At 41.0% G+C, this 23,808-nt stretch overlaps 1 protein-coding gene across 1 annotated transcript in view; it reads right to left on the reverse strand.

The window, feature by feature from the left end:
• Positions 1 to 2,233: 2,233 nt before the first annotated feature.
• bltp3b (bridge-like lipid transfer protein family member 3B) overlaps positions 2,234 to 23,808 on the reverse strand; it is a 30,188-nt gene continuing 8,613 nt past the window's right edge. Inside the window, exons 2-21 of the mRNA XM_060886358.1 lie at positions 22,168 to 22,330; positions 21,442 to 21,480; positions 21,146 to 21,237; positions 20,867 to 21,056; positions 20,640 to 20,780; positions 19,961 to 20,131; positions 17,053 to 17,233; positions 16,796 to 16,879; positions 16,155 to 16,301; positions 13,505 to 13,614; positions 12,904 to 13,045; positions 12,050 to 12,243; positions 10,423 to 11,702; positions 9,068 to 9,204; positions 8,209 to 8,363; positions 7,842 to 7,992; positions 4,568 to 4,824; positions 4,351 to 4,459; positions 3,896 to 4,056; positions 2,234 to 3,558 (exon numbers count right to left, since the gene is read on the reverse strand). Of these exons, the coding sequence (XP_060742341.1) occupies positions 3,418 to 3,558; positions 3,896 to 4,056; positions 4,351 to 4,459; positions 4,568 to 4,824; positions 7,842 to 7,992; positions 8,209 to 8,363; positions 9,068 to 9,204; positions 10,423 to 11,702; positions 12,050 to 12,243; positions 12,904 to 13,045; positions 13,505 to 13,614; positions 16,155 to 16,301; positions 16,796 to 16,879; positions 17,053 to 17,233; positions 19,961 to 20,131; positions 20,640 to 20,780; positions 20,867 to 21,056; positions 21,146 to 21,237; positions 21,442 to 21,480; positions 22,168 to 22,330 (4,045 nt within the window). The 3' untranslated portion in view covers positions 2,234 to 3,417. The remainder of the gene's footprint in view (positions 3,559 to 3,895; positions 4,057 to 4,350; positions 4,460 to 4,567; positions 4,825 to 7,841; positions 7,993 to 8,208; positions 8,364 to 9,067; positions 9,205 to 10,422; positions 11,703 to 12,049; positions 12,244 to 12,903; positions 13,046 to 13,504; positions 13,615 to 16,154; positions 16,302 to 16,795; positions 16,880 to 17,052; positions 17,234 to 19,960; positions 20,132 to 20,639; positions 20,781 to 20,866; positions 21,057 to 21,145; positions 21,238 to 21,441; positions 21,481 to 22,167; positions 22,331 to 23,808) is intronic.

The following is a 23,808-nucleotide window of genomic DNA, read 5'->3' on the forward strand; positions in this document are numbered from 1 at the left end:
GTTGTTGCTTCTCATCAGTCTGTTACGGGTTATAAATCTCCAAACAATTAAAAAATGTACCATTCTGGGGGGGTGGCTTAGTGGTTAGCACGTTCGCCTCACACCTCCAGGGTTGGGGGTTCGATTCCCACCTCTGCCTTGTGTGTGTGGAGTTTGCATGTTCTCCCCGTGCCTCGGGGGTTTCCTCCGGGTACTCCGGTTTCCTCCCCCGGTCCAAAGACATGCATGGTAGGTTGATTGGCATCTCTGGAAAATTGTCCGTAGTGTGTGATTTCGTGAGTGAATGAGAGTGTGTGTGTGCCCTGTGATGGGTTGGCAGTCCGTCCAGGGTGTATCCTGCCTTGATGCCCGATGACGCCTGAGATCCCGTGTGACCTGAGGTAGTTCGGATAAGCAGTAGAAAATGAATGAATGAACCATTCTACAGGTAGGATTGTTGGATAGCTTTCAAGATAGTTGCTTTTAAGATCTTCCCAGGAATGTGCATCCAGTCCAAACTCCAGACCATTTAATGCTTAGAGATATAAAAAAAAAAAAGCTTCATCATGTGACCTAAATACCTATGAAGAGCATTAAATATTTATGTTCCTGAGCAAAATGATGGCTTTTATTGAAGTGTGGCTAGGAAAAGGGACAAAGAATAAGACATCAAGGCCTAGGTTTGTGAAATTGTGGAACAATATCCCTTAGACTGATAAGACCAAGGTGGAGATTTTTGGTCATCAATCAAAGTGGGATGTTTCTTAAAAAGCAAAGTGTATCACCACAAACGCATCATACCATCTGTGAAGCATTATGATGATTTACTTTGTAGCCACAGGACCTGGGATGCTTGTAGTAGTTATTAAGACAAAAATCTTCCCTTCACACCTGAATTTTCTTGAGACAAGTTTGAAGCCATCTATCCAGCTTCATAAACTTGGCTGAAATTGGTTTATGCAACAGGACGATGATCACAAGCACAGAAGCAAATGATGGAATTCCCAAGTCAAGCTCCAGACCTCGACCCCACTGAGATGCTCTGGCAGGATCCTAAAAGAGCTGCACATAAACTAATGTGCTCAAACATCAGTGAACTGAAGCGATGTTGTAAAGAAGAGTGGGTGAAAATGTCTCCATAACAAAGTGAGAAAACGTTTTCTTTAGGTTGGTTTTGCTAAAGGTGATTCTACATGTTACTGAATCTTACAGTACATTTATTTTCAGTTTTTGAATTGTTTGCTTTTTAAGGAAACAATGACTACATATTAAAATCTTGTTTTTCATTGTTGTCAATTTAGGTGATTCGGTTGGTTCTAGAAGTTTGTGAGAACAGAAAATTGTACTTTTGTTCTCCAGTATGTATATAAACCATTCATACATGCATACAGGAGAAGGAACGTACAATTATACACAATTAAGTCAAAAGGACATTATGTGTGTGGCTACATGAAGTACATTAAATAACAAAAACAAAAGAATCATTTTGAATAATTTTCTCTTTACTGTTATATAGAGATATTATGACCTCTTATATGGAAGGTGTTTGTTTTCCTGTACTATTACAGAATCACAATAATTAGAGTCTGGAAAAAGATATGAAGGGTTAAACGCAGTTGGTTACTTCCAAATATTCAGAATAGTTTTTTTTTTTTTTTTTACTTCACTTAGGAGAGCCGTTTTGTGTATGTTTGTATGCTGGGATTACACTGGCTCACCTGACCATAAATTTCATCTCAAGGTCATTTCAGTGTATTTAAAGATATTTGTTGGTTTAATCTCAGTTGGTAGAGTTTTTTGTTATCTGCCACATAATCAGGCCTCTTTGAGAAAGAACATCCAGCAGCTCTAAAGTAGTAAAGTAGTAAATCAGCAGCTCTGATATTCAGTTTTTAAGGAAACTTCTCTGATTTTGAAACTGTTCTTGGCATGCAGCCATTGTTATAATTTTGTGCACCATGTGTGCATTATGTAAATATATATATATATATAGAATATATATATATATTTATATATTTATTTATAGATGTGTGTGTGTGTGTGCATATATAAAGACAACCTGATGTCCCCAAACTGGAAATGGATTCAAACCAGACACTAGAGCATAATAACATCACTACAAACTGTTTATTTTAGCTTTAAAAAATCCAAAATCTGGAAAAATTGTTTACATTTTACTTATTGCATTATTAATCACAGAAGAAAAGGCATATATATATATTTCTGAAACACATTTAGCCACATTCTAGAAAGATTTGATTTTATTCTTTTATTTTAGATGTTCCAGCAGCTTTTTCAGAATAAATTATTTTCCATGATTTCATCAGTACATTTGCTGTGCATGTAATTCTCAGTTGTAGGGCTGATTTTTAACAGATTTAGGACAGGCTGTGGTAACTAGAGGGCACAAGTCATGGCAGAGAACAAGAACAGCTTTGGTCTAAACTAATAAGCATCAATACACAAATTACTGCACATACAAACATAGGACTTATTCCCTCTTATCATAATTACACAAAACAAACTTAATTCCTAAGCAATAGATATAATTCAACTAAATTTGGTTTGTGTGTCACACCCTTACAATAGGCAAACATTGAAAATTGTTCTGCATTTAAAAAAAACAAAATAAAAAACCTCAAGCGAGTGCATGGATAATAAAATGCTAGAAATATGAGCCTGTTTATAACACACCAGAATTACACAGGCTCAAGCAGCACCGCAACTGCAAACACTGTGCAGCACTTCAGTTCATAAAAAACTAATCATATGAACATGTCCTACAACACAATTAATGGTAGCACACACACACACACACACACACACACCAGAGAGGTCTTTGTATGATTGCAAAAACACACCGGCTAACGAGGAATCAGCAAGGAAAAGTGCTGCTTTCTAAACACATAATTTCACTTACACCAAATTCAATATCTATGTGCAATCTTGTGTTAGGGAAGTTATTGTAGTGCATGGAATGAAGCAATTAAGTGTTTTAGGTAATAAAACAATATATAAAAAACTCATCCATTTACACAAACAACTGGGCCATTCAAAACTTAGAAAACATTCTTCTGTGTATATCCATACTGTACACACAGAGACAATCTGTTAACAGCTAAACTGCTATTAATATGTACATTTTGTTATATGTAGCTCAGCGTTGTGCAAATTGCCTTTAATTTTAAGACATTCTTTTCAAAATATGACATTCAGTGTCAACTCAACTATTTAAGAGAAGAGAGAAGTCCACAAAGGACAGAATGTGCGCACACAAAAACACTCATGTAGGCAAACAGATTCTGCAGAATCCACAAAAAAAATATGGACAGTCCATCGTAAAAACAGAGAAGATGGACAAGAAAGAAGAGGGGAAGGGAGGAGAGAGTCAGGTTTAGCAGAGAGTATCTTCACTGGATGTTTCTGCTCAGATCTAGCCTATCTGGTGCTGCCCCCAGTGTTGACTTTGATGTTCTTTATTTGGTGCAGCAAGGAGTCTTTCTCCATCTGGGCTTCTGCAAGTGCCATCTTGGTTCTTGACAGTTCCAGTTTCAAACACTCGTTCTCCTCCATCAGCATCTGTACACACCGAGTTCACAATGTGTATTTAGACATTATTATTAGGTTAATCAAATTAATAAAGGTCAAGCTCTTAAAAACCATTCACTAATCTGCACCATTACTCCATGGCTTCTGTGTGTGATTAAGCTAATAGTGAGGAAGTCTACTGGTTGTGTTTAAGTCGAGCCATTGGCTGCAGTTTGATGGATCATATTAACATCTAGGTTCAATCAGGCTCACAAATCAAAGCTTATGACAATAACCAGATACAGCAGTATGGACACGGACCTTATGGCTAGATCTTGCTTTCTTGTTTTTAATAGTTCTATACTCTTACAGGATTTAACACTTATACCTTTTCACTGCTGGTTTGGAAGGGGTTTGTGGGTGACGGAGGTGTTGTCTGCGTGGCTTTCGGCTCCTTGTCTACAGCCCGACGTGCTTCAGGTGCAGAAATAATCCTGTTGTCAGGAACATGCTCCATCTTTTGTGGCTCTACCTGTGCAGCATGCTCAACTATACAGTAAGAGACAGGGGGCAGGCCGCTGGTCAATATGCGTTACATACAAAAAGAGGGACTTCTTTAAAAGGATAAAAAAAAAAGCAACATGCACATACATCAGGAAAAAAAGGAACGATACGTTCAGGAAAGAAGAAAAAAGAAGCAAAAGAAGTAGGTTGACAATCATAAACAGGATGAGGACAAAGACAGTGCAGGCTCAGTGGTTAATAAGACCCTTAATTCTCATCTGTTCAGCTCAATTTTAAGTCAGTTTGGAATGAAATTGTCTGTAAATGAAGAAATGTAACCTCCAATGTGGAAGGAGCCGTCATCTCTGCGCAGAACCAAAAGATTGTCGATATGTATGGACATGGGAGTGGATTCCGGATCTGAAGGGCTGTCTCGGGGACCATCATCCTACATCACAAAGGAATACACGATCCATCATTAGAGGTACGGTGTACAGTATCTCAAGCTGTTCTTGATAAAACCATATTCCACTTTTTGTCTTTACAGTACACATACCTTCAGGTTAATGTGTGTGTCTCGAATCGTGATCTCCATTGGGAGCATGTGAGAGGTGGAATTATCATCTAGGAAGATGGAGAGATTGTGCAGAGATGTCATGAGGAAGTCAGCTCTGAAGGCTTGCAGCTGGCACTGCAGGAAACCATTGTGCTCAGCCAGAGGAGAGTGAGCAGCTGCTTCCGGCCCACTCTCCAGCCGGAGTCGAACCTCTGGATCCTGCTGCTTACTTCGGGGCTCCTGGTCTGAGCCTGAGCCTGACACACACACAATTTAAACAGTCAACCGCCTGTCATTAACAATCAAGAGTGCAAGTCCTTCAAATCAAGTATCAGCAACCGCAATTGTGAATGTGTATAAGTGAATGTCAATCATCTAATGCCAATCAAATGCTCTCTTTATACAGGGATATCGGGATGGTGTTTGAATTCCCCCCCTTGTCTACAGAGTATTTCTGAAATACTCAACGTGGCCACTATCCACATTTGAAGTAAAAATGTTTAAATAACATTATACAAAACCATATTGCATGTTAATTAATTATGAGAAACTTACAAATTAGTAAAGCTGTAAACCAATGACAGTATCAGTCCTGTACAATACCAGGACTTGGGGGAAAAAAAAAAAATATTTGAATTCTAACTACATACAGTATATTATACATATTTAGATCATGTAACATTTCTTACAGCAACAACAAGGTTTAGTAAATCTTCAATATCTGTGAGATTCTTTGATGAAATGTCAAATACAAATGAACAGATGAAGTCAAATATTTTCTCTGTGCAGTTACCATCAGCACACTGTTCAATAAACTGCACACAATTCATTCGCTGGCAGCTTTCTTACGTGAAATGATATCTGCTAGCTTGTGGACAGGCATCTGGCATTGTGAGTCACAAAGTAAACAATAAGGTTACTGATATTCCCGCTATTAGCAAGAAAAACCTAGTTTCCTAAAATGGTCATAGTTTAACGCTACTTTAATGCATATTGTTAGCAGTGCTCTCTCAGCACAAAGATGAGCAGATGCAGTTGAGATCCCTAAAACAAGAAACACAGGTGGCAGCAGATCATGCCCTAATATTCCGCAAACTTCTGGTGGAATGAGTTGGCACAAAAGGTTTCGCCGAGATCAAGCTATACACTACAGAAATGCTTGCATTAGTGCATACAATCTTATTCATATTTGTAAAGGTGACAAATTAAAAACTTCTTTCATAACTATGTCTGGACACTATGAATATTACATCATGTCTTACAGCCTGGTCGATGCTAATTAATTGTTCCAAGCATTTGTGAAGTAGGCACTCGAAGAATTCCTGGATCAATCTGTGTTCATAGATAACACTCTGACCTTATGAGTCCAGCATGAGTTAATAGTTAAGTACTGAAACCTAGATAATTGTCTGATGAGAAATGAAAGCTCCACCAGCCTTCTATCACGTTTTAGGGTTCTATTCTAGATGAACACGAAACAGAGATGGAAGTTGAGGCTACGACATTCTGTTTACGACGACATACCAGTGGGAGCTATAAAGATTCCTGTGCTTTGCCAATCTCTGTCTGAGATTCATAAGAGGATTTAGCTTCCTCTTGCAAGAAAAAGTGAAGTCTCTCAAATGGAATGAAGCAGGAACTCAAGCTTGTACTTTTTGTAGCATGTAGATACATCTGAAAGTGGAATAGGAGCTTTCTCAGCATCATGGAAACCCTCCAAAGCTGCATCCCTGTGCATTCTACTTCAGAAAACTAACCCCAACTGGACACTACAAAGTGTGGAACAGAGAACTACTGCCCATAAAATTAGCATTGGAGGGGTGGAATGCTTATTCTTAAATACAGCAAGTCGAATCCTACGCCTGGTGGACACTGTCGCTCACCGTATTAGACTTCACACTTACCTACAGACCTGGAGATCTAACACCACCAAAGCCAACGGTCTACCTTGATTGCACAAGGTCTACAAAAAAGACCTGTAAACACCACCACACACTTCCTAAGTGATCAATAGATATAACAATTAGATATAAAGTCATGGACATCTTACAGTAAGTGCACAACAGGAGAAACACATATGCCATATTCCTCAAACAATGAGGGAGCACGGTAGGTTTAAACAACACTAAGCATCCTGGAATTCAGTGTACCATAAAACTACTGAAGAGGTTCTGGTGGATGTCTATGTCAAAGCCAGTTCTGTCTGCTCATGTCTCACAGGGATACTTTAAACCCTGTCCATTCTACAGTCCCATTTCAAAAGTCTTGCAGTTATGCACAGAATTTCACATTTCCCCCTGAAAACCTTTTTCCATAATACTTTTATTCATCAAATAAGCTGTAAACAGATTAATCCTCTGGTTATGAGCTCCAGTTTAATGACCACTTCTCAGTCAAGTAATCAACAAGAATGTACTAGTCACCACCCAGAGGACCGAATGCAGAAAAAACTCACTGCTTCTTACAGTATATGTCCTTGGTTAACAACCTCCTTAGATCCTAGCTTTCAACAACTGGATGAGAAGAAGTGAACATATCTGAGCAGCAGCGTATGATTGCTGCTGTCTCTTCCACAGCTGGGTCCAGGACAGAGACCTGAAGTACAATTGTCTCTGGCACATCTGTCAGAGATGATTCATTATCATGCCACCAGAGGGTCCCACCCCCCCATTTCTAGGACACATCTTCTATTGATCGATTCTCTTGTTTACACACTATACAATGCTTACACAAACTCATGTTTTCCATTGTGAAGCCTTGATGATATTCTCCATCACAAATGTTCTGAGCCATTTTTGTGTTCCTTGCTGTGATTTGACCCTTGCATGTGTCTAACAATTCTTTGGGTTTGCCTTGATGGATAATGCTACATTGTTGGATTGTTGTGAGCATTGTTTCTGATATGTGTGTTTTAAACGAAATAAAAACATAAAGGGTCTGAATGCTTTCCGTAATCATTATAAAAGTCTGCTCAGTCACTCAGTCAATCAAAGCTTCAGTTGCAATGAGTTTGTGTGAAAAGAAGCTTTGCAAGCACTCAAATTCAGCCTTGGGACAGATTCAAGTATTTATCAGTGTCAATTATCAAATCCAACACACACATACACACCATCATACCTTCACTACTCTGAGCAGTAATTAGTGGTGTGGAACAGACAAAACCTAAAGGGATGCACAGTAACATGTATGTATTTTCAATGAGGTGAACGATCAGGATTTGAACACATGCAGACACACACACTTAGAGACAGAAGACCTATTGATGTGGTCTTACCAAGACTGTGGTTGCTAAGATACTGGCGTAGACTAACGTTGCCGAGCTGATTGGTACGGACCTGCCCCACCTCCAGAGCTAGTGTAGTGTTATCACCTCTCACGTTCAGAGAGGAACACACCGAGTGAACCTTCAGGACCAGCACAGACACCTGCAGTGGTGTGTGTACACACATACATACACACAAGACTTTTAATATAATACATGATTGGGAAATAGTATTAGGTTATTGTAAAAGGTGCGAGAGAGAGAAAGAGGGATAGAGAGAGAGAGCGACAGACAGAGAGAGCAACAGAGAGAGAGAGAGAAAGGGGGTAGGGGTGCAGCAAAGAAAGAATGATAGAGCATACAAAGCACAAAATAGTACCAGATCTTTTGCCTGCTCGTCAGTGCTCTGAGATGTCGCACTGACTGTTTCAGGTGATTTTGCCTCTTCTCCATCCTGAACCATCACCTCAGTGGCCCGCTCAGCAGCACTCGGATCACCCAGATTGGCTTTATACCCAGAGATAGACATATCGTCTACAAACAAACACAATTCGACAGCATGTCATATGGACAGCAGGCACATAATTGGCAAATTATGATAAGATCACAACTTTAAAGGTTTTGAATACACCATAGCATGCACACACACACGTACAAAATGTGTGCTATTACATTGTCATTTTCCCCCTTTTTACAGTGAATGACACACTATAATATGATTCTGCCACCTAGTGTCCATCCGGCTGAATTCTCTTGCTTACAGAAAATCACTCACTTAAAAGTTAAATTTGACCAGCTAGGCTAGTAGGTGTTACAGTACATAATGGATTTTCATAAGAGCTCAGCAAACATCATAATTACCACTTAAAAATATACCAAGGTCTTTTTTTTCCACCAAAAAACAGATATAAAATGAGACACATCTGAAATGATCTGAACATACAGTACATGTGTTTTGAGTTCTCAGGTATTAAACACTTACTAGAGTTTTCCACAGTCATTAATGTGAAATATTGTCAAAATAACTGTTGTGGTTTCTGGCTAAAACGTGAAAATCTTGACCCAAAAATATTAAACAGGCCTACAATAAAGTATAAAATCTTACACATTACAACACTTCCTTTGTGGGAGCAGAGCTCTAAGTGGGTTACATTAAAATATGATTTAGTTTGTGTACAAAATCCATCATCTGGCTGAGTGTTCATGATTGCCACAGTTGGCAAAATATTGAGTGATACCTCTCTCCAGTGAATCATAGTCTTCTAGTAAAGAGCTGTCTATGGAGATGTTGTCCAGAGACTGCAGTGAAGGACTCTTCATGTTCTTATAGACCACTGAGAAAGTTGAATGTGATCGATCCCTCATCAGGCGCCCACTGTAACACACACAGCCAAAAACATTGAGTGATTACATGTCATTCCTAAATGCCCACACATACTGTGAAAGGTGAGCAAATTATTTATTTCACTACTAACTAGGGTTGGGAACTCTAGTTTTTTAACTGGGTTTTTTAACAGGAACCGGAACCTGTTAAATAGTTTCGGTTCCAAACACGGTTCCGATGCGATTACGGGCAAAGCGCTGTGAGTGGTCACTTTAAATAGCCATGTCTTACCTCATGAATATTCATTGTTTTACAGTCATGCAACCAAATGAACGCAGCTTACTACAGAAATCAGTCACTCGCGCTGCTGTGCTGAAGTACGCTTTGTGTTAAACATGTCTAATAAAAAGTCTAAAGTTTGGATTCATTTCCAAAGCTACAACAATGAAGCAAATCTCCCCCCTCTGAGAGGGTTTTCTCCACAGCTGGAGATACAATAAGCCAGGAAAGGTCTCGTCTTCTCCCAGAGAAAGCAGACATGTTAATGTTTCTTCAGAAAAATTGCTAAATGTTTTGCTAAGTTGTAATTCTGGATGTTAAATTTGATGTTGGATTTATTTAAATTTAAATTGATATGAATTGAAAAGCTCTGTTTAAAATATTTAAAGAGTGATTAATAAACACAAATGGAGTTGTTTAAGTATTGTGCATATTATTTTTCACATTTCTTTTATTATGGAATCGGAATCAGAACCGGGAATCGTAAGGCAGAACTGGAACCGGAACCGGAACATTTCTTTTGATACCCAAACCTACTACTAACTGACTTTTACTAATCAAAGAGCACAGCACATTGCGAATACCTGCAAATAGAGAAGTTGAGGTAATTTCACGAATGAGAAAACATCTGTTTTTATTATTTAAGTTGTATTATTTAACTAGAGTCTGTTGCCTGAAAAGCACAGATAAAAAGTCTAAAAGAAAATGGAACACCTCTTGTCCTTATCCCTGCCTCCATATATTATTTAGAACATTCCTCACAACAGTGCTGAATTCTGGGAGAATCTCCTATTGGTTATTGATACCATACAGCTAGTTGAAGCTTTTGCCATTAAGTCAAGTAACTAGCCAACTTGGACCAGGTTCATCAGGAGGCCATCATCAACCCCCTTGTGGACCTTGCCATCATTAATGAAACATGTTCCTTCAGATGAGAAACATAAGGCACCATTATTTAACTGGATGCTTAGAATGTGAAAATGACATTACCTGGACATAGACTGAGGTAGTTTGGCTCCATGGCTCTTGTCATTCCAGTCCTTAGCGAATGGCTCTGCCATGGCGTCCAACGCCAAAGATTTGAATTCCTTGCCCTCCTGAAAACCATCTGCACTGTTTTTTTTCTCCTCTGGACCTGACCATGCAATTTTCTCCTCAATGGAACCTTTCTTCTCAGTTCGGGAGGATGCTGAAAAGGGCAGGAGAGGTGGAGCACTCTGGCCCTGTATTTCTGTGTCTACACACAGCAGCTGTTCCATAGGACAGGCGAGTTGGGATGTACCGGTTGTGCTGTCTCCTGCCTCACTGGCAACCTCCAGCGTGGCTCTGCTTCCAGATGGCGAGAGATCAGAGCCCAGAGGGCTGTTGTCTACGTCTGCTGTTGGCACGGGCTTCAGCAGCAACGCAACTTCAGCACTGCTCACCAGGAGGCCCACACACGCATCAAACGTCCGTCCAGTACCTTTCTGTGCCAAGCCATGCTGTTGCAGGTCCTGCTGCAGGGTGCGCTGCAGAGATTTCAGTTTTTGCTGCAGTTTCAACAGGAACACATACTGGCTATGGCTAGCTTGCACACTCAGCAGCTTCTTTACATGTACCAAAACTTGCACGTCTGCGTCTACAGAGGATGAAGAACAGGAAGATGCAACGGAAGTTGAATCAGCAGCTTTTAATCCATCGAGAGAGAGAGGTTTGTGCAGGCCATTGGTTGGTTGGTTTGCCATAGCCTCGGTGCTATAATACTCTTTCAACAGCTTTTTCCTCTGTAGCCGACCACTGACATCAGTTAGCATGGTCCCTGTGCCTGCAGCAGCTTTTGTTCTCTGCTGGTGCTGAACGTAGCGGGCAGGCTGGCACAGCCACAGGGTGAGAGGAAACGAATCAACACATGGTGAGGGCCTGTGGCTTCGGGGACCCTCGTAGTCAACCCAGAATTGGGTGAAACGTAGAGCCCACAGATCAGTGGCAGCTGGTGCCCTGAGAGCATCAGTGCTGAGGGCAGGAGGTGCCAGGCCATGGTAAACATCATGCAGGCAAGTGTCCCTTTCATGTGCATGCCGTTGGAAGACTGGGTGAAGCACAGGAAATGAAGATGATGTGGAGGAGGTGAAGAAGGCCTGCTCTCGAAAAGCCTGCAGTAGAGCCTCAAGGTCAGAGCGGGAGCAGCCAGGCGAGTGGCGTGTGTTCGTGGCCACCATTTCAGATGTCTGCACTGAAATGGAGCGGGGATGGTCTGGCTGAAACTGATTCTGGTCACCAGGAATCACCAACTGTGCACATATACACAGACACAGGCAGATCATTACAAGTAATTTTTGATGTGTTGTGACAAAAGGTTTTCAATCATGCAGTTCTCATTTGAAACATCTAGCAGTAGAAATTTAAGACTACTGGACTCATTAATCACTCATTTATCACAAAAGGTTTCTAACAGAAGAACTAATGAAGATATTTTGCCATTTCTCCAATGGCCTTCAAGATCATAACAGAAGTGACTTGAGTGGTATTAGGACTAGTAGGCTAGTGGTATTAGTTAAGAGAAGGCTATTTAATGCACACTATTGTAACCTATCTAGGAGTCAGAATGTGGGTTTTTGAAAAGCAGATTTTTTTCCACCTTTAGCATGAGACCATCTACTTTGATGTCAATGTGCTCATCAGGTTTTTGGGAGTCATTTAGCTTATAGAGCTCCATGAACTGGACAAGGCTGTGGCGCAAATCCAGAGCAAACAGGTTGAGCCACACCAGGCTTTGTACATCCACAACTAGTTGCAGGGCATTCAGCTGCACATATAGGTTAGGGCAGGGAACTGCAAAACACACACACACTTTCAAATTAGATGTTGCCTATTCCAAGAGTCAAATATATTGCAGATAACGACTGGACAAAACAAGGGTAAAAGCATATGGCTAATGAACCTACAGATTTTTCTGCAATCACACACTGGTCCTCTTATTTATTATTAATAAATAAAAGTTCTGCTTCATTTCAGGTGAGCAAATCAAGATTCAGATTTTCCTGCGACCAGGCCTCATCTTTTGGCTGTTGTAGGCAGAATGACTTCTGTTTAATCACTGCGTCACAGTATAACTTATTGACTTAACCACAAACTTAACCTATGCTAAATATAAATAATTGCACCTCTTGCTAACAGTGTAAAACCAGAAATTGTATTCTTTCTCGTGAATACAAAAGCTTTCGGGTCGGTTTCCTTTAAAGATATGCTTGCATTCAACATCAGAATGTAAACTAACCTATTTACAAATTGTGTTCCAAATTGTGTAGTCTTAGACCTTTAGTTCATCTGAAGTATCATTATCATGCTAGAGTAGTCCTTACTTCACTAAGGGTAGAGTAGTTTTAATGAGGCATACCTAATAGCAAATTTAACATAGTATAAATCAATAGCAGGGGTATTATCCCCAGGTCTAATCCCAACAAACAGCTAGCAGGTGGAATGTTGTCTTACTGGGGTAGTCCTTTCCATCGGGGAAGTAATACTCTGTGAATTCCAGATAGATAGCAGGCATCTCCTGTGGTAGGTACAGGGTCTTTTTATTACAGGATATCATAGCCTTAGGAGTGGTGCGCCGCTGGTCTGCTGTTGACACCTGAAACAGATCAACAGCAACAGGATGTAGAAAGTGTGTTTAGTGGATTGGGCATTGGACGATAACTAGGTATAAGCTATTCTGCAATATTCACACTTCTTTTTGCTTTCTGACAGGAATACATGTCAAGATAGACAAGAGCAGAGGTTTTACGCTATTAAGATAAATAAGACACACAGAAATTTATCAAGTCGTGTTTTTTTTTCTTTAGTATTTGTTGTGTCCCTTCATTTGAGCCGACACAGACACCACAAGTTTGTGTAAAACCTAATGATCCGTGTTAGAAAAAATAATGTGTCGGCTGAACACATGCTTCAATGGAAGAGATAAGATTCAGAAAATCTGAGCTTTTGCATATGGTCGATGTCACAATTTGCATACATGTAAACAGTGTCCTAGAAATTGTGCAAAATCTTTCTCTCCATTGAACCTCCATTTTGTCTGTGTGCCTACACTCACCTGGAAAATACTGAAGTCGGCCATGCGCAGTACGATGGAGCTAGACATGAGCTGGGACCTGGGGCTGGGATGTTGAGAGAAGGAAGTACTAATGCTGGTAGAAATTTTGCCTGCAAGAAGAAAACACAAAGATATTTGATGTCTCACACACACAGCCATGTGCACATCTCTGTGTGTGACTGTGGCACCCCAAACGCACACCAGAGAGGTACCTGGCTCCGAGCACCAGCAGCAGTGTGGGAATGGATCCCAAGCTTCAGCACCAGAGTCCAGCTGCCTAACTACTACGCCAGCACTCGGCTCCTCTATGGGGACACACAACCCGTTACTACTGGCCACTCTCTTCCATCCAAACAAATTTACAAAATTTGAGAAAATTTCTAAAGAAAAGATGTGTTAACTTTCTTTATGGGTAGACCAAAGATTTCAGCTTATAGTAGCAAACTATAATAATGTTTTATATGACAGCTTTATTACAGCTGGTGTACAGTCATGTGCAGGTTATAACAGTGTGCAGCCTTGGACTAAGGAATAGGAAGAAATCTGTGCATGCAAATAACTATACAGTCTGACAGTTGCCAAGAGGAAGGACATGCGGATGTGCTCTCTTCTGCACTGAGGCAGAGCGTTACTTTCAGCATGGAGTGGGTGAATGGGTTCAGTCTTAACCACTATCTTCTAGTCTGAGCCCCAGCACTGAGCCCACCTTCTACTAGACTGTGTTGTCATTTAAGTTTTCTGAGTGGTTAAAATTGTACAAATAATTGAAAATTCTTACTCACTTTACATTTTAAACACTTCTGAAATAATAATTGTTCTTACACATCCTAATCATTCTACATTCAAACAACTTTTAAGGACTTCCAGAACCTGTGTGAACTCTGCTTAACAGGACAATTAATGTATATAGCATTTTATATGGTGAAAAAATACAAACCACTTCAAAGCGTTTGACCCAAATTATTGCACAGAAAACAATGATTTTCCATACAGCCCTAGAATGGACGTGAAATGAAGAAGGACTGCTCAGCGTGTATTATAGACATGTGTCCATGTCATAATCCTATTGCTATCTGCAAGTTCCTGGCTACCTTGCAAGGCACCATCATGAGGTAAGTCTTGCCCAGGAAATAAAAGCTTAGCCAACATGCAACACGGTGAGGAAACCTGTCGAAATAGTAGACTGAGCGTTTACTCTCTGGCTTCCTGCTTTGGATGTCTCAACCAGATGAACTGCTATTGGCAGTCCTTGGTAACCCCTGTGGCTAGTAATTTAGAGAAAAGTCCTGTTTTTTTTGGCTCCTAATATTAAGATTCATCCCAGGACTCGGTCACTAAATAATCAAAATAAACAACCTCTCAGCACACACACACACACACACACACACACACACACACACAATTAATGCTTTTAATTTGGAAATGTGTCCGCAGCAAAAATGCCATTAACACAAAGCTTTCTAAGCTTTCTCAGCTCATCTCAGAGATTTATCTCGACACTGTTGTCTCTGGTTTGCTCATTAAAGATCAAAATATAGATCTTTGTTTTTACTGACGGCAGGTCTATTATTAAACATGCTTTATAAATAAAATTACATTTAGCTGAATAAACCACAGGGAACACTATTAAACAATCGCAAATATATAAATAATTATATATTCTAATTAGTGGATTATCACCAGCTTCTCAAAAACGCGAAGAGAAACAACTTATTGTTTTGGTTCTAACAGCCTTTTGTGATTGTATTGTTTTGTGTCTGATCACCGTGGGCTCATCACTAGGGTGGAAATGGACTGTTGGGCCATTAGAGGGCGCTGTGTCCTAAAGTGACACTTGATGCAGAAAATGATACATCAACAACCACTTACATGAGTACTATATAAGTTTTGTGGGCATCTAATAAACGTGTCTTTGAGACTCATTTATCAACATTGTGAATTGTTTGTAGACTGTGTATACGCACGTTTCTACACAATGTACTTATTACTGTGTGTTGTTGCATATACTTGTGATCACGAAGGACAAAGTCACAAGTAAACTGAACACAAATAAAAAACTGGCAAACTGATAAGTTGCTCAAAGTTCACTTATTGTCAGTCGTGTCAACATAAGAGTAATGCTGACCATGATGCACAGTGTAAACAGGTGACATTAAATGTAAAACAAAATCATACAAAATATGCATCTAAAGATTTACTATAATGATGCCATTCTTGATGGTTTGGCTGAGGTTTAGCTTTCTTTGGAAAGAATGCAGGAAAGTCTTTATTAAGAGTTATCATGAGGTGTATGAGTTGATTTCTGATAGTAAAATCATCCATTATTTGGACCAACAGTAAGGATTTGGACCAACAGTAAGGACATGTATGAGGACATGTATGATCAGAGCATTTTAAGAGCATTTTTAATACAGCTGTGTGTACAAACAGTTGATAAAATTCAATTTCCTTCTGTTTAATTGTGGTTCTTACTCACAAAATGTGAACGTCTTTGGTGATAAATGAGACCTGTTGGAGTTGTACTGTACAGTTACATATCTAAAGCTTAAGGACCTCCATGGATTTAGCATAGCAGTGACCAGCAGCTACACCTAGATTAGCAGTTGGCTACATTTTTACTGACAGTCAATCTGAGGGACAGAAAGCTCACCATGCTGAGGGGAGCACTGGGATTGTCCGCTGACGGCATTTTTGAGCATTTCCATGTTAGACCTATATTCTTCTAGCAGAGCACGAGCCCAGGATTCACGGGCCTTTGTGGCATCGCTGTAGTGCATCCAGTGCTGACAGGTCTCACCTACACACACACACACACACACACACACACACACACACACACACACACACACACACACACACACACACACACACACACACACACACACACACACACACACACACACACACAGAGAGAGAGAGTAATAATTTTATAATGATTTAATCACAGAATTTTTAATTTAATTTTAACTAAGTTTATGCAAGATTATTTTTAAACATAGATATTTTCAATTCTGCTTTTAATCAAAAACATGGTGGATTTTTACATTGAAATGTGTGTTTAATGATGTCATATTTATGACTTTCTTTGTTGCTTTGCTCAACATAAAGCAGGACAGAACCGAAAAATAAACAACAAAATAAAACCCTAAATAACTGAATTAAAATCAATTTCTATTTATCGTCACCTTTAAAATGATTTGTGAAGTCTTCTCACTCATGAACACCACTGGATATTGTGGATATAAGATTATATGAAGGGACAATAATAACAGCTGATTCAGGTGTTTATACCTGCTCTGTGGAACGGATAATAGTCCATGGTGATGGAACTGAAAGACAGCTGCATGGCCCCACATTGGATCCGCTTATCAATCCCTGGGATGTTGAGAGGGAGAGAGTGAGAGAGAGAGAGAGAGAGAGAGAGAGAGAGAGAGAGAGAGAGAGAGAGAGAGAGAGAGAGAGAGAAATTGGGGGTGGATGTGACCTGCCAGATATTTGTAGGACAATAGTATTTGATGCATTTCTTTCATTCTGCTGGTGTATGGTACCTCTGTCCTTGGCGTGGATGTCGTCACAGATGTGTAAGTCGAGATGTGTAATCTGCAGGTGGTGGGACGTTTCGCACACATTGAAGGCATTAAAGAGGTGAGCCATAGAGGCACTTGGGTCAGTTGCAGCTGAGGCCTGCTGTGTGTGTACCTGCTGTGCAGAGGCAGGTGCCATTGTTGCCTAACACACAATAACACAAATGTGCACGTGCACACACACACATACACACACACACACACACACCTTAGTAACTTTGGAAGTGAGAGAGAAACAGTGATTCAAGGAGAGAATCAATAAAAAAAAGCTATAATTGCATTTTCTCCTAGGCTGTAGAAAAGATTGTGTTCAGTCACCATGCACAAACACTCACCTAAGTCCACATACACAGACATAGATACACAGACACATGGGAGCAGACACACAGGGGAATGTACTCACATTCATTTACATTTACAGCATTTAGCAGATGCCCTTATCCAGAGCGACTTACATTATCTCATTTTTTATACAGCTGAGCAATTAAGGGGTTAAGGGCCTTGCTCAGGGGTCCAACAGTGGCAGCTTGGTGGACCTGGGTTCGAACTCACAAACCTTCCGATTGGTAGCCCAACATCTTAACCACTAAGCTAACCACATACCCATTCACAGACACAGTCACACACCCAGAAACACACAGAGAAAGAAACACAAACACACACAGAGACAGACACTCAACACACAGAGACAGACACTCAACACACAGAGACAGACACTCAACACACAGAGACAGACACTCAACACACAGAGACAGACACTCAACACACAGAGACAGACACTCAACACACAGAGACAGACACCCAACACACAGAGACAGACACCCAACACACAGAGACAGACACCCAACACACAGAGACAGACACCCAACACACAGAGACAGACACCCAACACACAGAGACAGACACCCAACACACAGAGACAGACACTCAACACACAGAGACAGACACTCAACACACAGAGACAGACACTCAACACACAGAGACAGAAACTCAACACACAGAGACAGAAAATCAACACACAGAGACAGAAAATCAACACACAGACGGTGCAAACCGCTCTATAAATGATGCCATTGCCACAGCCCTTCATTTAGCCCTCACCCACCTGGACAACAAAGACACTTATATACGAATGCTGTTCATAGACTTTAGTTCAGCATTCAACACAATCATCCCTCAGCACCTAATTTCTACAGAGGGACCATTGAGAGCATTCTGAGCAGCTGCATCACTGTCTGGTTTGGGAACTACACCATCTCAGATCGTAAGACCCTGCAGCGGATAGTGAGGGCAGTTACTTTCTTTTGTGTAATGTCTTGTGTCATTTGTTTGCATTGACTTTTGTCTTGCACTGTTTACACCAAGTTGCACAGCTGCACTTTATGTGGATAGGATTAACTTAAGTCCTTAGCTCTGTGATGTTCTATGGAGCTATGCCTTTGTTCTACATACAACCATGGTCCTGGAGAAACACTGTCTATGTACTGTGTCAGCTATCTATGGCTGAAATGACAATAAAAGCTTCTTGACTTGATTTGACACAGACAGAAACACACACACACACAGACAGACAGAAACACACACACACACAGACAGAAACACACACACACACAGACAGAAACACACACACACACAGACAAACACACACACACACACACACAGACAAACACACACACACACACACACAGACAGAAACACACACACAGACAGAAACACACACACACAGACAGAAACACACACACACACAGACAGAAACACACACACACACAGACAGAAACACACACACACACAGACAGAAACACACACACACACAGACAGAAACACACACACACACAGACAAACACACACACACACACACACAGACAAACACACACACACACAGACAGAAACACACACACAGACAGACAGAAACACACACACACACAGACAAACACAGACAAACACACACACAGACAAACACACACACACACACACACACACAGACAAACACACACACACACACACACACAGACAGAAACACACACACAGACAGAAACACACACACACACAGACAGAAACACACACACACACAGACAGAAACACACACACACAGACAGAAACACACACACACAGACAGAAACACACACACACACAGACAGAAACACACACACACACAGACAGAAACACACACACACACAGAGACAGAAACACACACACACACAGACAGAAACACACACACACACACAGACAGAAACACACACACACACACAGACAGAAACACACACACACACAGACAGAAACACACACACAGACAGACAGAAACACACACACACACAGACAAACACACACACACACACACACAGACAAACACACACACACACACACAGACAAACACACACACACACACACACAGACAAACACACACACACACACACACAGACAGAAACACACACACAGACAGAAACACACACACACACAGACAGAAACACACACACAGACAGAAACACACACACACAGACAGAAACACACACACACACAGACAGAAACACACACACACACACAGACAGAAACACACACACACACAGACAGAAACACACACACACACAGAGACAGAAACACACACACACACAGAGACAGAAACACACACACACACACAGACAGAAACACACACACACACACAGACAGAAACACACACACACACAGACAGAAACACACACACACACAGACAGAAACACACACACACACAGACAGAAACACACACACACAGACAGAAACACACACACACAGACAGAAACACACACACACAGATACATACACACACACACACAGATACATACACACAGAAACACACACACACAGACAGAAACACAGTGACAAACAGAGACACACCCACCTGAGAAGAGTCGGATGCCATGCTCTTCCTCTGCAGCGCAGACTTTTCCATGGCCTCACTCAGAGACTTGGCGTACTGCACCATGGCTTTGAGCTGCGAGTCTGTCAGCACCCACAGCAGGTCGTCCAGGATCAGGATCAGTTTAGACGCCACAACATGGCAGTCCTTCATCTAACATAAAACATCAGAAAACACACAGGCAATGTGTTAGATAGAAAACTCACGATTTTAAAATCATCACTTAGTTTTTCCACAGCAGTGTGAGACACACCCACCTGAGAAGAGTCGGATCTCAGGAGCTCATCTCCTGAACAAATGTCCACTTTATTAGGGATAGCTTTACAATAGGTAGGTATTGAATCAGCCAATCATGTGGCAGCAGCACAATATATAATTAAAAAATCATGCAAAAACAGATGAAACAAACATAAGAATGGGGAAAGTGTGTGATCACGGAGACACCTCCGGAGACACGGAGGTATTGGTGTCCGATGGGCTGGTTTGAGTATTTCAGAAACTGATAAACTCCTGTAATTTTTACACAAAATAGTTTCTAGAGTTTATTCAAACCAGACCAGCACATTTGTGCTGCGGCCACACGATTGGCTGATAAGTGCATGTGTGCCGGCGTTCCTAATAAAGTGAATGGTGAGTGTAGAACAGGAGACAGAAATCTTACCCTCCTCTTTAGTGTGACTCTGATTTTAGACTGATTGGTGATAAGACGGATGGGGGCACTGAGCACCTCGTGTTCAGAGCTCTGGATGGCGTCAGCCTCAATCCGGATCATCTGCCAGCTAACCTCCTTGAAGGTCAGAATCTACAGCAGAACACACACACACCGAATCTGAGTACACACCCACACACACTACCCTCCATTTATATGTAAGTTATACATGCGTGTACCTCTCCACGAGCAGGGTCCTGAATGCGTGTGTAGCGCAGGTCGCTGGTCACCCAGCTGGTGTTAACGCTGTAGACCTGCAGCTGAGAAAGCTCGAATGATGCATTGAAGGCCTTGGCACTGATCCGGATAACGATTGAATTCACAGACAGAGAAATCCCCTCTACGACCTTCTCAGCAAAACCATACTCGCTAAAACAGAGTAAAGGTGCACGTTCACAAACAAAAAGCCAAACACGATGAACATCCTTCAGGTTATCATGAAATCAAGCAATACTGACCTTTGACCTGAGGCTACTGCTATGGGAGAGGGTCCATTGGGTGGACGTGGCTCATCACAGGTGCTCATTTCCATCACAACTTTGTCCAGTGACTGAAATACAATTGAACAATGTAATCAGTTAGAGACAAAATACCTTGAGCTTAGGGTACACACTGGGTAGAAAGGTGAGATACTAGTCTGCCTGCATGTGTGTCTTTATATAAACTGTGCTATAAACTTTTATAACTATATAAAAAAAAAAAAAAAAAAAAAAAGACACCAGGTATAGTAGGTGAAGTGAGTGAGAACACTTACCAGGGTTATAGGATGTGTTTTCAGCTTTGTCCATGGGATCTGATTTAACACACACACACACACACACACACAACCATTTGAACATCACAAACTAAGTGAACTTAAAACACATCACACATTGAGACACATGTTTTTCCTTGTAGGTGAAATCCCAGCTCTGATCTACACATCTGGAGTTCAACATCAGCACATGGTGATAAAGAGAATGTTTCTGCTCCTTTTTTAATACTTTGTTTAGGATTAGGATTAAGAAGATAAGAGTGGAATCTACACACCTCTGTGTGTTTGGGGATGCAACCATAACAAACTGGCCCAGCAGATATACTGTAAGTCGGGTGGGAGGCAATTTAGGGCTTAACACCACAACCACATTACCAAACAGGCCAAACCCTGTAACTGTGTGTCTGTGTTTGTGTGTGTGTGTGTGTGTGTCAGTGTTTGCTTACTCCTCTTATTATGGTGCTCTCAGACTTCTTGAGAATTGTCTTGATATTTCTGAGTGATGTCACAGCTGATTGCTGGATTTCTTAAGCAATGCTAATACAGACAAGTAACAGTACTACTGACCACCTTGAGGACTTCTATTATTATTAGAAACAGATCCATTATCAGAATTATTATATAAAGGAAACAGAAATTCTGCTTTAACTGTATACCACACAGAGATGGTATAATCCAGGGCTGAAACTGGGCTGACACTGGGAGTGAAGCCCAGCTGCTTCTTACCCGAATCGCTGCCTTGTTGCAGAAGACCTTGTTGATGGCCAGCCACGTGGGCAGATCCAGCATGTTCTGCAGCACCTCCTCATCCAGCTCCAGGTTGGTCAGCTGACCCTCCCCTTTCAACGTGCTCAGGTTAATCTTATCTGGGGACAGGTTCTTAGCAAACCTAGAGTGAGCGAGCAAGGTAGAGAGAGAGAGAGAGAGAGAGAGAGAGAGAGAGAGATGAATGAGCAGATGAAATGTTCACAATATTCTCAGAGTACTACTACTGTAATAATAATAATAATAATAATAATAATAATAATAAAAAAGTGATAATCATGGTTTTTATACTTCTGTATGAGAGTGTGCAAAAAAATGTAATTATGAATTATTTATAAGCTGTAAGAAAAGAGATGAGTTAAATCCATGTGTCTCATGTCTATGAGTCATAGCTACGTAGCTAAGTAGAGCTTGCAGCTTAAGAGCTACCACAACATATTATTAGAGACACAAAATAATGTGTCACACAGCACCATTTTGTTTGAAGTAATCACAGGCATGGAAACTGATCCATGCTCATCACAAAGAAGTTGACTGCCACTTAAGATGCAACTGCTTTTTTCACAAGTAGAAGAAAAGAAGTAGTGATGCAAAGTCTGCAGCTTTGTCTGGAATTAAAGGTAGAGAAATTGGAAATTGATTGTATGAACACATTTGGCTTCACGCTGAATTTTCTTCAGCCCTTCAGAGTGTAAATTCTACAGACGTTGCTTTGCTTAGTGCAGCGGATGAGATAAGCATCCTGTTCAAGTTTTGCTTCCGTTTTTTTTTTTTTAAAAACCAAGCACAAGTGTGTAAACAAGGAAGGAACACCACAGCAAACCACACCACACCACATATTTTCAACCACTGCGCCATGAGAAATCGTCAGGTGTGGCATAGAAAATGATCCGTTTACTGTAACTAATTTGCCATTGTTGAGCACCTGTGCCTGTATGGATGTAGTGATCGGCAGAGTAACAGAAATAAAACACCTCCATGTCAGTAGGTAGCGCAATGACAACCTTGTTAATTCATGACAATAGAGTTAATGATGTACGCGAGAGGTAGCGGTGACAGCAATGGTAAAATATTAGAAAAGGAAAAGTGCAAATTTAAAACTAAGCCTTGGACAAAATTCTGACTCAGATGAAGGCTATAGTATGAGTGGTGGTCAAAAGAAAGTGAAAGTTTTATTTCATTCATTCATTCATTCATCTTCTACCGCTTATCCGAACTACCTCGGGTCACGGGGAGCCTGTGCCTATCTCAGGCGTCATCGGGCATCAAGGCAGGATACACCCTGGACGGAGTGCCAACCCATCGCAGGGCAAAGTTTTATTTCATTTCAGTGTATTTCTTCCGGGGATCCGACTGTGCCAGCTTGGTGTGTGTGGTTGGTTTTGCTTGGTGTGTGTGGAAAAACTATCCCAGTACATCACAGTACACCACAGTACACTACACCACACCACAGTACACGGCACTACTCCACACCACACCACAGTACACCAGAGTACACCACAGTATACTACACCAGAATACACCACAGTACACTACACCACAGTACACGGCACTACTCCACACCACACCACAGTACACCACAGTATACTACACCAGAATACA

The sequence above is a fragment of the Tachysurus vachellii genome, chromosome 14 (assembly GCF_030014155.1).
Source record: "Tachysurus vachellii isolate PV-2020 chromosome 14, HZAU_Pvac_v1, whole genome shotgun sequence".
In the NCBI taxonomy this organism is placed as follows: Eukaryota; Metazoa; Chordata; class Actinopteri; order Siluriformes; family Bagridae; genus Tachysurus; species Tachysurus vachellii.